The sequence below is a fragment of the Sciurus vulgaris genome (genome assembly GCF_902686455.1).
Source record: "Sciurus vulgaris genome assembly, chromosome: X".
In the NCBI taxonomy this organism is placed as follows: Eukaryota; Metazoa; Chordata; class Mammalia; order Rodentia; family Sciuridae; genus Sciurus; species Sciurus vulgaris.
In genome coordinates, this window is record NC_136471.1 from 64,186,806 (window position 1) to 64,204,181 (window position 17,376).

At 32.7% G+C, this 17,376-nt stretch overlaps 1 protein-coding gene across 3 annotated transcripts in view; it reads right to left on the reverse strand.

The window, feature by feature from the left end:
* KLHL4 (kelch like family member 4) overlaps nt 1-17,376 on the reverse strand; it is a 168,248-nt gene that overhangs the window by 31,033 nt on the left and 119,839 nt on the right. For all 3 annotated transcript variants that reach the window (XM_079123026.1, XM_079123025.1, XM_079123024.1), the window contains 3 exons: nt 4,795-4,962; nt 4,273-4,409; nt 1,829-2,025 (listed from right to left, as the gene is read on the reverse strand). In XM_079123026.1, the coding sequence (XP_078979152.1) occupies nt 1,829-2,025; nt 4,273-4,409; nt 4,795-4,962 (502 nt within the window). The remainder of the gene's footprint in view (nt 1-1,828; nt 2,026-4,272; nt 4,410-4,794; nt 4,963-17,376) is intronic.

Sequence of the window (17,376 nt, forward strand, 5' to 3'; positions counted from 1 at the left end):
CAACTATTTACATGATTGAAATGGTTAATTTTATGCGTGAACTTGTTTAGGTCATAGAGTATCTAGATGTTTGATCAAACATTTTTCTGGGTGTTGCTGTAAGGGTATTTCCGGATGAAGCCCAGCCACATTATAGAGGACAATCTGCTTCTTCAGTCTATCAACTCACATGTTTTTAATTGCATCTCTAAATTGTTTAGCATTATTTTTTTATATTAAAATTATTTGCATTATTATATAATCTATACAGTATTACAAAAGCACTATTATAACAAGGCCTTTACATATTTTATTGTACTCACAGTAGATAGTAACATAATTCTAAAGAAGGATTAAGGGAGACAACACCATTGTATTTTTATACACATCCTGCCTTAACACTCAGTTTGGGACACATAATAGGAAAAGGAAGACAAGTTCATTTTGTGTAACAAAAATAATCCAAACTGTTTATCAGAATGTATTTTGTCTGCAAGAGTAAGATACCAGACAGGAAACTGTTAATACTTAGTTCAAGAATTTAAGTAATTTAACAGGAAGTTTTCATGTTTGGCTTTTGTGGCAGGATTAACCTTTGAACTATATAACTGCTGTTCCCTTAGATTATGTGACATGTGTGTTTAGGATACAGGAATATAAATAGCATAATTAAATGACACATTTTAAAATGCAAATCCATTATGATGTGATTCTCCTTATAATGGTATTGTTTAAGAAATATAATTGCAATTTCGAATTTTCAGGAATGACATGTGGGAAGAAGGAAGGAGAACAATTTATAAGAAATTTTTAGAGAAGGTGAAATTTAGAAACTTGAAAATTTTATGATCTGGGTAAAGCTGTAGAAAATTTGTTTTTATTTATATGATCTCTACACTAAAATAATGTTACTTTTACTAATCAATTTTACCTGAAATTCTCTTGTTCACTTGTAAGCATATGCCTTTAATTTTTTTTAAAACTTAAATAGCTGGAGAAATTCCTTTGTTTGAAATATTTTTATTAGGTTTCACAGTAAGATCCATCTCTTATGTCAGTCAGTGCTCCCACAGGTTATAAAAGTTCATTTTATTCTTTTCATCAGAATAGTATCAGCATTAATGCTAAGGCTTACTTTATATTCTCTGTCCAGTTTTCCTTTCCTCTACAATTCATATTTCATGTGCTTGTCACCTGACTAAATAAAGATCATTTCATCCTATGGAAATTTTAAATAACTACCACATACTGACAGGGTTGGCAACAGAAGTCAGTCGTAGAGCACTTGCCTAGCGTTCTGACATGTTTATTTAATTCAATATAATTAATAGTAAAATTGAGAGAGGTTTTGTTTTTGTTTTTCTGTAGTGCTGAGTATAAAACCCAGACCCTTACACATGTTAAGCAAGAGCTCCAATAAAACTGTCTGAGTTATTAATTTTGATAATTCTTAAGCTCTTTAAATTTATATTGATCTATTAATATTAGCATTTCTTATTAAGTGATATTTACCTTTCATTATAAATCATAATGAGTCAATTTTAGAAATTAAATAGTTATGCCAAAGCATCTGAGAATTACTCTTTTTTCTTAGTAATATAGATCTGAATTTCAATATATATATGCACAATTCAATTTTGGCACTATTTTCACTTCTCCAAGTTTTGAGATTTAGTAAAACCTTCTTGGTTCCAAAGATGAACAAAACTTAATTGAGTATTGCTCAACTAGACAAATATTTTTATCTACTATATGCAAGTCACCTGTAAATTATGTTTATATTGCTTTTAATTTTATTCCAACATTTACATATTATTAGTGCAAGTTATTTTGAAACACTTGACGTTACCATGGTGTACTTGTGTGCCACGTTCAGGAGCTCTGTACAGCCCTGGGCATCTCCAAATGATCGAATTCCTAAGCAGTTTGAAGGATGGAGCTGCTTTATGAGGAAACTGGAGCAGACTTCAATGACCTGAGTCAGCTGCAGGAGACAAGCTGCAGCCAGCAGACTTTCGATGGTATCTTCTTTCAATTGCAGGACACCTAAATGGTTCGAAAAAGTAAAGAAAGATTATGTTTCCTGAAAAGGAAGACAAAAATATACTAATTAGTAGAATTTTCCATTTCCCTCATAATTAAGGCTATTTTTTTTTTCCTACACTGTAGCTAACACTGGGAATATGTTTTGAGCCTGACATACATAAGAGATTCTGAGTGTTACTAATAAGAAGACTGAAGGGAGTCAAAATAGATTATCAAAAAGACTATGGCAAATGAACAGAGAACATTATCAGCAAAAACTACAACTTGTTTTTCTTAAGTCTGACTTTAAATATTAATCATTCTTATGAATGTATTCATAAGAACATGACCTAAAATATGTAATTTTAAATTATCAATCAAACCTAAATAAAGCTGGGAAAATTGTCTACATTGAGTCAAGGCACATTATATCATATTATGAAAAGATCATACCATTGACCATACTTATTAACTGTCGTTTGTGAGAAGCTAAAGATCCTGGTAGATGAAAAGAGCTCTTTATATCCAAATTTTTGTATATCCATCTATTAATTGGTAAAGATATGTCTGCCCAAATATTATGCATGAACTTGAGTCCTGCAAATGTCTCAAAAGGAAGAGAATGTTGCACAGGGGTCTCATATAAATAACTGCTTATATAAGTATTTGCTTCTTATAAAAAATAAACTGTTTAAAAAATATCTGTAATGATTTTTAAAAATGTGCTCAGAAGCAATTTAAATCAATTTCTTTATCATGATATGTCTACTTTTTAGAGTGAGCATTATTGATAATTTATTGCAAACATTGTCATTTTTAAGATAAATCCATACTTTTAATTGTTTTAGCTAAAGTGACTATTTCTTTTAGGTTTTTCTTTCTAAAGTAACTTAATATGGATCCTATATGATTGCACAACATAAGCAAGAGAGTAATACATGTTGTGATATGCTCTATAATTAATTCAATCTGTGAAATATGTTGCAAAGTAGTCTGATCCATTTGTGCATTTTCTTGTGCTGTATCTTTTCTTGGAGTTTGAAAAGAAAAACCAGACAATATTTCATGAGATGCAGAAAAGTAGAAAACATATCTGCAAAACAGTCACTCCCAATTTTCCCTATACTCTTGCAAACACTAATGTATTTTCTCCATGACTTTCCCTAGTTTGGACAACTAAGACAGATGGAGTAATACAGTAAGTGGTCTTTTGTGTGGTATGCTGTTTTCAAAGTTACATTCTTGTAGAACATATCAGAATGCCATTCTTTTTTTTTATTGCTTATTAATATCCCATGTTATGCACACACAAAGTTTGGTGTATCAATTCTCATTTAATAAACATTTTGATTGTTTCTACATTTTCATTACTATGAATAATGCTTCTATAAACATTTGTGCATACATTTTGGAATGCATATATTTTAATTTATCTTGAATATATACTTAAAAGTATAAGAAAAATGTGTTTAACTTTTGAGAAACTGCCCTACACATATACTTTCAAATAAATGGTTGTTGGTATTAAATTGATAAAGTGTTGAGATATCACCAGATACATCAAAAATTCAAAATGTAATAGTTACTTTTGAAAGAAATCAATACTTAGCATATGTTAGGAATTTTATACCTTAGAACCATTTAAAAATTACAAAATTATTTAGTCATTAATGGAAAAATGTAAGGGGAGTGCATTTTTCAAATTTACTTTAGGGACAATGTAAACAAACTTGTTTGAAAACAATTCTGGAGAAAGCCAAGATGCATATGTGTAGCCTTTAGAAGTGTCTACGAATATATAATTATATAAAGGTAGTTAAATACTGAGAGATCCTAAAGATGAAAAAATGATTATGGAAAAAAAGACCAAAATACATTTTTTGCCGCCAAAGTAATCGTGTTTTGGAGCTTAAGTTAATATGAGTTTATAATCCCAGAGGAAGTGGCTGACTAAATCTCTAAAATAAAATTAGAAAATTTCACTTTCACTCTTTTCTCACAAACAAGAATTTGTTAACTTTATTCAAGAGGGATATCTTCTTATATTTTGGGGCTAAAATAGTTCTCTACTCTCATGGTAAAAATAATTTACTGCCTATTATTTATCTTTTGTTCTTTTATGTTATAATTAAATACCCATGCTCTTCTTTCTTACTACCTTAGAAAGGTTACTTAACTAGTCTATCCTTCATTAGATTGAAAATAATAATAATAATATGCTTTATATAATACAGAATTATAATGGGTTAATGTATGTAAAGAACTTACCTGTGTAAGCGTACTGCACCAAGGAGTTAAGAGCATTTGGATCTACTCCTTCCATTCTGATCTCTTCTTGTTTGGCTTCAAGCACATCATTAGTGAACATGGCAGCAAAATAATCAGACACTGCACTGAGAACCAACCTATAAATAGTAATGTTTCATAAGAACTGACATCAAATTAATAATCTCATCAAAAGTATAAAATTCATGCAGTGAGTTTGTAAATCTACTCAGTTTGTTTTTTGCATACATCTTTCATAAATTGATAATAATGACGTTAGAAACATCAAATAAGTAAACTGGTCTTCTTTCAGAGAGTTTGTGCTGTTTTCCTTCAACAATATCTCTGAAATTTGGCTCTTCTAAATATTGCATGAAGAATTGGATCATATGGGGTAATGTTTTTTCAATTGTGGAAAAATAAAATCTATTTGCCCAGTGTTCCAATTTACGAGCAATTTGCTTATTCTCCCTCATTCATATTGGCTCTACTGTCCAAATGTTCTGTTTGCATAAGTATACTTACCGATGTGCTGGGATTCTGAGGTGTCCAGCAATGAGTAGGACGTCACACAGTTGTTTCTCTTTCAAGTAGTTCTCCATTTTACAGAGAGTTTGCTCTGCATGGTTTTTAGCGTGGTATTGCTCCTCAGACTTGGTGGTATTCATGTCTTCAGTATAGTGTGTATACAATCTGAAAGGGAAGTTAAGAATGAGAATATAGTCTATCACAACATTTTATAAAAATTGCAATTATTTTCTCCTATATAGTATGCACATATCTAATGTGGTAAGGGCTCACCCAGAACAAAGAAAAAGCAACATGACACACTCAGTAACTATGTGCATGTACTCCCAGAACAAAGAGAAAGCAATGTGTTATACTCTGTGTGCATGTGCAACTCTGTTCTAACTAGTCGTAATTCTACCACAAATCTGTTGCAATCTGTTACGTATGACACTGTCCAACTCTGTTGTAATTCTATAGGGAAGAATACTTAATCAGAATGAATGTTATCATATAGGGAAGACAAAGAAGCTAACATGGAATGGGAGTAAATAAGGCAACCCCTTGCTGCTGTGCTTGGGTCTCTGCCTCTGGATATGAATCCACTGTGCCAGTGCCAGGACTAATAAAACAGTGTCCTGTTTCTCTGTAAGAGAGTTCTTCAACATTAGTAGAAATTTAGGCACATCAACTTCAAAAAGCAATATTTTGAATTAAAGTAAAATTAAAATTAGTTCTCTAATCTTAAATATTTTAGTATGGTTTACTGTTTAACCTTCCATGAAAGTGGTCAGGGTTACTATTTATGTTTGGAATGAAACCACAACCAAGAATGGTTTATCCTAGTAATACCTGTCATATGCACAAACATAATCATCAAAATACCATCAGATTTCTTTGAATCTAAATGGGTATTAAATTTATGTCATGGACACATAATCATTAGACAACCATCCAAATAATTTTAAATAATTTCAATTCCATTTTTTGTCTATGAGCTACTCATTACCCATCAGAAATATTTCTTGAAGAGTTTTTAGCCTGAGAGTCCTTGTAACATTCTTTACAATACGTCAATCTCATGAAGAAACTATGTATTTACACTATTTATTTCTGAATATTTAGGAAAATATGATCACTATGGTATTTACAATAACAAAACCTATACTAGTATATTTTGAATTTCACACAGTGGAGAAATTTAAATGCCTATAGAAGCACATACAGGCTTATAATTGACAGAGTCTTACAAGTTTGATAGTTGAATGAACATACTTATATGTTGCTTATTACCTTTCTTGCTTCCAGGCATCATTTTCCAACCACCAATTAAGATTAACTTTCAGTTCCCCAACCCTAACACAGCCTATGTATTTTTGAAGAAAATTGATCTACAGTAATATTACTCTCTGTATAACTCAAATAAATGATTCCTCTCTGAATCTTCTTAACTTTAAAGAATTTTTAAGTCACAATGTTGTATTTATAACCAAGGTACCATGCATTAAATTAAATTTGGATTAAACCTATCTTCAAACTTTGATGATAAATTTTGTCCCATCAGTGGCCTCCATGCACAGGTGAACTGAACCTTAGCTTGCTTGCAAATAAATAGTCATGTAATCAAAGAGTGCAGTCTTGTAATCAAGTAACTGAGACCCAGCAAAATATAGCAGCTGGATCTTCAACCAATCTCAGGAAAAAAACTGGCAAATGATAAACAAATAAGGTGAATGCTGAACTACACCAATCAGGTAATTTCTGTATGCCCTTTCCTGGTTTTCTGGCTGTAAATATAGCTTACCATATTGGAGGTAATGGCATACTAAATCATCTTCATATAGAATGTTGATCTGTTCTAGAATCTTTTTTCCCTCAAATAAACATTGCTAAATTTAATTTTTTCTTGAACATATGGTATGGCTAGCCTAATAATTCCCTGTTTTATCCCTTTAGAGAAACTCCTCTTTACTAATTCTGGAAAGGAAAGGAAAAATTCTTTGGAACCACTGAAAGAAAAACATTGAGGTTACATTTAACTCATTTAACTTTATTTAAATATTTCTTCTGCAATACTAATGGTTAAATTCACATTAGTTGCATCAATCAAACATTCAGTGTCTATCTTACTTTTCATCGTGTATACAGCAATGATGTGAAATATATTGTAAAGGAGAGATATGCTTGACAAGTTTTGGCTAGGGAACAATTTTATTCTCCAATTCTTTTTTTCATCCGCCTAATTTGGATAAGGACAAAAATTAGTTTGTGATGCTCTTATCTGGACACAATGAAATGTATCAGATAGCTGAAATGTATTTCATAATCAAGATGCAGATTTTCAGAATCTAAAAATCCAATAAATATGAACCGCTTATAAGATCGTTAGGTTTCAAAATAAAGACACAACTCTTATCTTCCGTTAAACCAAGAAATAAGAAATCAGTGCTCAGAGATATGAGTAAACCAAAATACTAGCATCCAAAATACAGCAAATATATTAATCTAAAGATATAAAATGAAGAAGAAATTATGATCTACTCTTGGTTATTGTCCAAGGAGAATGTAATGATTACCAGCAGGAAAGCTAGTACAACGGTACCTGATCTTAGTAATTACCTAGAACTCATAAAGTATAGTACTCTTGTCTCCAGTTTGGATACCAAGTCAGATATTATAATAAAACCACTGCATTAGATAATATCTATCCCATTGCTTTATTGTATAGTAACTAAGGAATATAACATGGGAGGCAGCATGATGGAATGAAAAGATCCTATGGTGTGAACATGAAATGCTTAAATTTAAGTCCAGTCCTTGTCATTTACTTGACAAGTGATCTTGGCCAAGTCACGTTATCTTTCTAGTTGTTAAATTTATCCTACAAAATAGGGATGAAAATGATATTAAAACTATCAGCAATTATGTTTATGGTATAGGAATCTTCTACGAATCAAATGAAATAATGAACATGAAAGTTTTATGTACAAAGTTGTCTTAAGTTTTAACTAATAAAATATTTATTTACATAAATACATAATGTTTTAAAAATTGTATTGAATTTTTTATAAGTTAATATATATTTTCTCTGGAAAAGTAATAGAATTATATAATATATATATAAATGTATTTATATATACATATATAAATATATGATGTATTTATATCAATATCAGCTCATGGACTTTTCCTCTATATTTTGGTTTATAAACTAATACTGCTTCATTCATTCCATTGCTTAAATCATTCTAGGTTTGAACATTAGGAGCTCTTACAACTGGCTCATCTGCCACTCTGACATATTTTATTATCATGGAATTATTGTTAGAATCCCCTGTCTGACACTAGAAGGTGCAGTAGGCTCACGTTTTTGTAGAATCAGCCATTTCTCCAAGGATCCTAAGTTCCCTCCATTGGTTAATTTTTTTTTTTTTTTTGGTAGCAAGGATTGAACTCAGGGGCACTCAACCACTGAGCCACATCCCCAGCCCTGTTTTGTATTTTATTTAGAGATGGAGTCTCACTGACTTGCTTAGCACCTTGCTTTTACTGAGTCTGGTTTTGAACTCGAGATCCTCCTGCCTCAGCCTCCCAAGCTGCTGGGATTACAGGTGTGCACCACTGCACCTGCCCTTTCATCTGTTACTTATATTAGAAATCAACATCTGGGTACTAGGTGTGCTTACTTTATTAGGTATGATTGCCTCTAGGGTTTCTCATCAGAGTAAGGAAATATATGTATATATACTAACCCAATAACTTGTGTTTAATATTAAAATTCAAGTATTACTTTACTGTGCTAGGTATTTGTAATCTTTTGTTCTTAGACAGCACTTCACATGATTATCACCAACTTAAATAAAAACTATTTTTCTCTTAGAGTCTAAACTCAGTATGGTACTGTAATTGAACTGCAAATGAGATTTTTAAAACAGACGTAAAAATTGAAAGATGGCAAAAATTGATGGCCAAAATACAATTATCCTATTAGTGTTCTTGGCATAGATGTCAATCAACAAATGGGCTAAGGAAATGAACAGACACTTCACAGAAGAAGATGTACAAGCAATCAACAGATATATGAAAAAATGTTCAACATCTCTAGTAATAAGAGAAATGCAAATCAAAACTACCCTAAGATTTCATCTCACCCCAATTAGAATGGCAATTATCAAGAACACAAGCAACAATAGGTGTTGGAGAGGATGTGGGGAAAAAGGTACTCTCATACATTGCTGGTGGGGTTGCAAATTAGTGCAGCCACTCTGGAAAGCAGTATGGAGATTCCTCAGAAAGCTTGGAATGGAGCCACCATTTGACCCAGCTCTCCCACTCCTTGGCCTATACCCAAAGGACTTAAAATCAGCATACTACAGAGATACAGCCACATCAATGTTCATAGTTGCTCAATTCACAATAACCAGATTGTGGAACCAACCTAGATGCCTTTCAGTTGATGAATGGATAAAGAAACTGTGGCATATATATACAATGGAATATTACTCTGACATGAAGAATGATAAAATTATGGCATTTGCAGGCAAATGGATGAAATTGGAGAATATCATGCCAGGTGAGATAAGCCAATCTCGAAAAACTAAAGGATGAATGATTTCGCTGATAAGCAGATGAGGACATATAATGGGGGGTAGGAGGGGTTAGCATTAGGGTTAGGGTTAGGGATAAGGAGGGTGGTAAGAATGGAGGAAGGAAGGACTGTATAGAGGGAAAAGAGGGGTGGGAGGGGTGGGGGGGAAGGGAAAAATAACAATGAATCAAACAACATTGCCCTATGTAAATTTATGATTTTTAATTAAAAAAATGGAAAAAATAAAAATAAAAAAAAAATAAAATAACATATCCTTAAAAAACTCATAGTACACTGGTGGTTGTGGTGCACACCTATAATCCCAGTGACTATGGAAGCTGAGGCAGGAGGATCACAAATTCAAAGCCAGCCTCAGCAATTTATTAAGGCTAGTTGTCTCAGTTGTTAAGGACCTCTAGGTTCAATTCCTGGTACCAAACAAACAAACACAAAAACCTCATAGTGTTGTAAAATTTAAAAACCACATGCCTCTGAGGAACTTCTCAGAAATACTGCTTTAAGCATTTAGAGATACAGTTCAAAGCTTATTATTAACATGTTTATATAATAGCCCCACACATTAAAATTAAGCTAATGAAAATCTTTGGAAAAATGTTAAAATCTACATCTCTAAGTGGATATGTTTAAATCCCAGTTAAAATTCTATATGATAATATTCGGTATATGAGAGTATGGATTATGTATGTGCACATGTATATTTGAGTCCCTCTTCCTGGAATCAGATCCCATTGTTTTAATACTATATTCAATGTCCTCTTATTTGAATCTGTCTCCTCTCTGGTTTCTATGACTATACACACACACACACACACACACACACACACGAACATGCACACACACATATATATAGGCTTTTCAACTATACAAATATATATATATTTCCATGAGTTTGATATTTTTGATTTCACATACAGATTTTTTAATGAAAAAAAAAAGCACTCCTTAAATATGAGATACCATCATCACCATTCATGGCTGCCATTAACTGTAAAGGCAAGGGATAAACTACCAAGTAGCCTTTGAAGGATGAAGAAAGAACACAGGTAAGTTTAGACTTGAAGAACATACATAGCCTGCATAAATAGTAAAGTGTGAGAAAGGCATGTAAGGAATGGAGAACAGAGTGAACAAAATGTGTAACTGTTGTAACTGGTGTTATTTGTCCCACTTAAGTTAATTTTAGATGTAAGGAGAAACTTGCAAGTAGCACAAAGTGGATTATTACAGAGCTAAATACAGGAAAAACATAGGCCATTTAGCATACATACTATGAACATGTGACAACAGAAAAATAAAAGAAAGAAACATAAAAGGAACTGGGCCAAGAAGAAGGGATGCTCAGAATTAGGGCTTCTGAGGGTTCTATTGAAATTAAAGCTGACGGGAACTAGGCCATGATACAAGGAGAGTGGAAGCAGTTTGCACATGCCAACAGTGGGCTGAAAGTTGTCCCTGAGTAAAAATTGACAATTATGAACCAGCATTTGATCAATCTGATGTACTTTGTGTGTCACAAAAATGGAAGCAACAAATAACAAATATTAGATTTAATAAGAAAGAGAGTGACAAAATTGTGATTTAAACAGATGAATGGTGAAGAGAATTTGTGCTTTTTGTTTGTTGTTTGTAATTTGGGGGAATTATTTAACTGCAGGAAACCTCATGATTTTTTGGTTACACCTTGCTGGGACAAAAGTGTCTGAACAAGGTTAATTTGTCCAACAAAATCAAATTTCACACAATCTATACATAAGTAACAGCCCCTTATATGTGAAGATGAATGCATTAACATGTCTGAGGTTTCTGAAAGGCTACTGCAGCAACCTATAACGCTTTGGGTCTTATAGTGGGAGAAGTAAAAGGAAGCTGGCAGTCCTCTGACCAGATTTAAAGTACTATTAAAATGTTTGCTTATTTATTGTTTAATGTGACAACATTTTAAATACAGCACACTTACTGGTTTTCTAGAGACTAGAAATGTTTTAGTTTCTAGTCTCTAGAAAATGTTTTAATACTATATTTAATGTTTTAATATTATCATTAAATGTTTTAATACTATCATTTTTCATCTGATAACATTAAAGAAATTTGTGACTGCTTTTCATTAAAAACAGATGCCAATTTTCTACATTCAAACTAGGATTTCTGGGCTGAGGATTGAGCTCAGTGATGAAGAACATGCCTAACATACAAGTGAGCCTGGATTTGATGCCCAGCATCACAAAAAAAAAAAAAAAAAAAAAAAAAAAAAAAGGAAGAAAGAAAGAGAGAGAGAGAAGGAAAAGAAAATTCCTTTAATGGAGCCTTTTAATAGATAAAAATAATTTTATTTTGATTGACCAAATCTTAATACATTGACTTCATTTATAGAAATTACATCCATAATTCTACCCAAGATTATATTATTGTTATAGTCAACTTTCTTGCTAGTAAAAGTCCTCATCAGAACGATTTTAGGGGAAGAAAAGTTTATTTGAAGGCTCATGGTTTCAGAGGTCATAGTCCATAGAAGGCCAGATTCATTCCATGGGGCTCAAGGTGAGGCAGGATAATATGGCAGATGAATGTGAAAGCGGTAACCAGCTCTCATAATGATCAGAGAGCAGAGAAAGCCTCCAGTCACCAGATACAAATATGTACCCCAAAGCCATGCCCCAATTCCCACCTCCTCCAGCTACACCCTACCACTTTAATTACTAATCAATTAATCCCTATTGGGGGATTAATTCACTGATTGAGTTAAGGCTCTTATAACCCAATCATTTCTCCTCCGAACATTTTTGCATTGTTTCACATGTGAGCTTTTGGCGGACACCACACATCCAAACCATAACAATAATATATGAGTGTATTTCTACACAAAATTACACTCTTAAACTACTGACAAAATGACAATTATGAATGAAGTACTGATTAACAATTTACAAAATCTAATATAGTCATTTACAAGTTATAAAAAAATCACTGAGTATTGCTACACGAATGTACAAGATTCATTTTGGATACATTCTTATAATTGAAGCATATTTTCTACATTTTCCATAATATAATAAATCTATAAAGTCTATCAAGTATTCAATGTCACATTAACCAAAACAGCTTTCAGAGCTGAAAATAGAACATATTAAAGTCTTTCAAATTTGAAGAAATATTCTTGTTTCAAATTTGTTTATGAATCTTTCAGGTATGCATGTAATTATTTTCTTCATTGTTGTCTTATGATGCAGAAGGCTACTTTTCATATCCAGTATATAAAAGGACTCATTAACACCTCATTTCCCATACTTTCTTAGTATAACCTTAATGTTACATTATGAAAATGATTTGAATTTTGTGTTGACATGTATACAGATGCATACATCACAGATCTGTTTATGTTAAAATATAATACCAATTATCTGTGATCTAAATGTAGATCAAGTCAAAGATTAGAAGGAGAATGTGATTAAGCCACATTTGGGGTAAACAACAAAAAGCCCTCACAAAACACCAAATAAAGACAAAAAAATACACTTTAAAAAATTTATAAGAAGAATGTGGAAACAGATGCTGTCAATCAAAGTAATCTTCAGTTTGGCTTGTTCTCTAAATACTACTTGCTTTTACTATTATCTTTCTTAGTTCTGAAATAATACTTAATCTAAGAGAAAGATACAGGACAAGTAAGGAAAGGTATAGATAGTGCATTTTAATAATAAAATGTTATAGAAAAATGTCGGTTCTTAAAAGACTTGTTTTTCATCTTGTACTTGCAACCTCTCTCTTTTCATTCTGGGATACAGTTAAAGATTTTATATGACTAAATGAATTAGAATTAAATTTTCCTTTTGGCATATATCTCTCTTATGACTTCATTTTTTTCAGAGTTGCTATGATTTAGGAGATATAATTTTAACAGCAGTGTAAATGAACTATATACTTTATAACTTACATCAACTATCAAAAATTTCTGATGAAAATATAACACCATATTTTACACTTTTGTTTGCAGTTTCCAAGAATGACAAATTTAGATATCCTTCTATATTACCAATGTAATAATGATAAGCTATTGAATTTCACTTAGAAGCCAAGCAATATGCATAATTTCTTATGTTTTAATACATTTAATCATCAGTCTTTGAGTTAAATTTTATCACCACTTCTCACATATAGAAACTCAGACTCATCAAGCTATAAAAACTGCCCAATATTACACAGCTAGTAAATACAGAGTTTGTTTTGAACCTAGGTCTCTCTGATCCTGACTGTGATCTTTGCATTATTTTACACTACCATTCAAGTGCTTCCATTAATTTTCTCATTTATAGTATTTTTGAATCTTTGCACTGTCTTCTAAACAGATCTAAATTATGCTGTTACAGTATATAAGTTATCCTGTTACAGTATATACTTACTTAAAAGGAAATCTTAGAAAAACTTGACTTAGAAAAACCCTGATAAATTACATGAATTTCGGAAAGTCTCTTAAATAACTTATTATGATGACAAAATATAAGGATTAGAAGTTATTGACTTGGAAATCACAATTTTAGCTCAAGATAATTCAAGGTAGGAAGACAAGGTATTTAACGGTCACTTGGCTTAGAAGTCATTTGAGAGATACAGTTGTTTTCATTGCTGACCTACTAATTTTAGCATTTTAGAATCTTTTAAAACTCAGTTCAAGAAGGGGTGATCTCTTGAAACTGTTCTCTAAAAAAATCATATTGATGAATAGCTTTACTTTTTATCTATGTATCTTTTTTATTTTAATTAAAAATCATAAATTTACATAGGGCAATGTTGTTTGATCCATTCTGCTATTATTTCCCTCCCCCCCACCCCTCCCACCCCTCTTTTCCCTCTATACAGTTCTTCCTTCCTCCATTCGTACCACCCTCCTTATCCCTAACCCTAAACCTAACCCTAACCCTAACGCTAACCCCTCATACCGCCCCTTATATATCCTCATCCGCTTATCAGCGAGATCATTCGTCTTTTAGTTTTTTGAGATTGGCTTATCTCACTTAGCATGATATCCTCCAATTTCACATTTGCCTGCAGATGCCATAATTTTATCATTCTTCATGGCAGAGTAATATTCCATTGTATATATATGCCACAGTTTCTTTATCCATTCAACTGAAGGGCATCTAGGTTGGTTCCACAATCTGGCTATAGTGAATTGAGCAGCTATGAATATTGATGTGGCTGTATCTCTGTAGTATGCTGATTTTAAGTCCTTTGGGTATAGGCCAAGGAGTGGGAGAGCTGGGTCAAATGGTGGCTCCATTCCAAGCTTTCTGAGGAATCTCCATACTGCTTTCCAGAGTGGCTGCACTAATTTGCAACCCCACCAGCAATGTATAAGTGTACCTTTTTCCCCACATCCTCTCCAACACCTATTGTTGCTTATGTTCTTGATAATCGCCATTCTAATTGGGGTGAGATGAAATTTTAGTGTAGTTTTGATTTGCATTTCTCTTATTACTAGAGATGTTGAACATTTTTTCATATATCTGTTGATTGCTTGTACATCTTCTTCTGTGAAGTGTCTGTTCATTTCCTTTGCCCATTTATTGATTGGATTATTTGTATTCTTGGTGTAGAGTTTTTTGAGTTCTTTATAGATTCTGGAAATTAGCGCTCTATCTGAAGTATGAGTGGCAAAGATATTCTCCCACTCTGTAGGCTCTCTCTTCACATTACTGATAGTTTCCTTTGCTGAGAGAAAGCTTTTTAGTTTGAATCTATCCCAGTGGTTGATTCTAGCTTTTATTTCTTGGGCTATGGGAGTCCTGTTAAGGAAGTATGATCCTAAGCCAACAAGTTGAAGGTTTGGACCTACTTTTTCTTCTATAAGATGCAGGGTCTCTGGTCTGATTCTGAGGTCTTTGATCCATTTTGAGTTGAGTTTTGTGCAGGGTGAGAGATAGGGATTTAGTTTCATTCTGTTGCATATGGATTTCCAGCTTTCCCAGCACCATTTGTTGAAGAGGCTATCTTTTCTCCATTGCATATTTTTGGCCCCTTTGTCTAGTATGAGAAAATTGTATTTATTGGGGTTTGTGTCCATGTCCTCTATTCTGTACCATTGATCTACTTGTTATTTTGGTACCAATACCATGCCATTTTTGTTACTATTGCTTTGTAATAGAGTTGAAGAATTGGTATTGCGATACCTCCTGCTTCGCACTTTCTACTGAGGATTGCTTTAGCTATTCTGGGTTTCTTATTCTTCCAGATGAATTTCATAATTGCTCTATTTCTGTAAGGTACACCATTGAGATTTTAATTGGAATTGCATTAAATCTGTATAGCACTTTTGGTAGTATGGCCATTTTGACAATATTAATTCTGCCTATCCAAGAACATGGGAGATCTTTCTATCTTCTAAGGTTTTCTTTAATTTCTTTCCTTAGTGTTCTGTAGTAGTTCTCATTGTAGAGGTCTTTCACCTCTTTGTGAGATGATTCCCAAGTATTTTATTTTTTTCAATGCTATTGTGAATGGAGTAGTTTTCCTAATTTCTCTTTCTGAAGGTTCATCACTTATCTATAAAAATGCGTTGGATTTATGAGCATTGATCTTGTAACCTGCTACTTTACTGAATTCACTTATGAGTTCTAAGAGTTTTCTGGTGGAATTTCCAGGTTCCTCTAAATATATAATCATGTCATCAGCAAACAGGGATAGTTTGAGTTCCTCTTTTCCAATTCGTATCCCTTTAATTTCTTTGGTTTGTCTAATGGCTCTGGCTAGAGTCTCAAGAACAATATTGAATCGAAGTGGTGAAAGAGGGCATCCCTGCCTTGTTCCAGGTTTTAGGGGGAATGCTTTCAGGTTTTCAACATTTAGAATGACATTGGCCATGGGCTTAGCGTAGATGGCCTTTACAATGTTAAGGAATGTTCCCACTACACCAATTTTCTCTAGTGTTTTGAGCATGAAGGGATGCTGTATTTTATCAAATACTTTTTCTGCATCTATTGAAATAATCGTGTGATTCTTAACTTTTAGTCTGTTGATATGGTGAATGACATTTATTGATTTCTGGATGTTGAACCAACCTTGCATTCCTGGGATAAAACCCACTTGATCATGGTGCACTGTATTTTTAATATATTTTTGTATGCGACTTGCTAAAATTTTATTGAGAATATTTGCAACGATGTTCATTAAGGATATTGGTCTGAAATTTTCTTTTCTTGATGTGTCTCTGTCTTGTTTAGGTATCAGGGTGATATTGGCTTCATAGAATGCGTTTGGGAGGGTTCCCTCCTCTTCTATTTAATGGAATACTTTGGGAAGTATTGGAAAGAGCTCTTCTTTAAAGGTTTTGTAGAACTCGGCTGAGAACCCATCTGGTCCCGGACTTTTCTTTGTTGGTAGGCTTTTGATGACCTCTTCTATTTCATTGCTTGAAATTGATTTATTTAAGTTGTGTATGTCCTACTCGTTCAGTTGAGGTAATTCATATGTCTCTTGAAACTTGTTGATGTCTTTGAGGTTTTCTGTTTTGTTGGAGTACAGATTTTCAAAATAGCTTCTAATGGTTTGTATTTCACTCGTGTCTGTTGTGATATTTCCTTGTTCATTCCGAATTTTAGTAATTTGAGTTTTCTCCCTCTTTCTGTTTGTTAGTGTGGCTAAGGTTTATCAATTTTATTTTTTTCAAACAACCAACTATTTATTTTGTTAATTTTTCTGATTGTTTCTTTTGTTTCAATTTCGTTTATTTCAGTTCTGATTTTAACTATTTCCTGTCTTCTACTACTTTTGCTGTTGGTCTGCTCTTCTTTTTCTAGGGCTTTGAGCTGTTAAGTCGTTTATTTGTTCATTTCTACATCTTTTGTTGAATGCGCCCCATGAAATAAATCTTTCTGTAAGTACTGCTTTCATAGTGTCCCAGAGATTTTTATATGATGTGTCTTTGTTCTCGTGTACCTCTAAGAATTTTTTTATTTCCCTCATTATTATATGATGTTATCCATTCATCATATAATAGC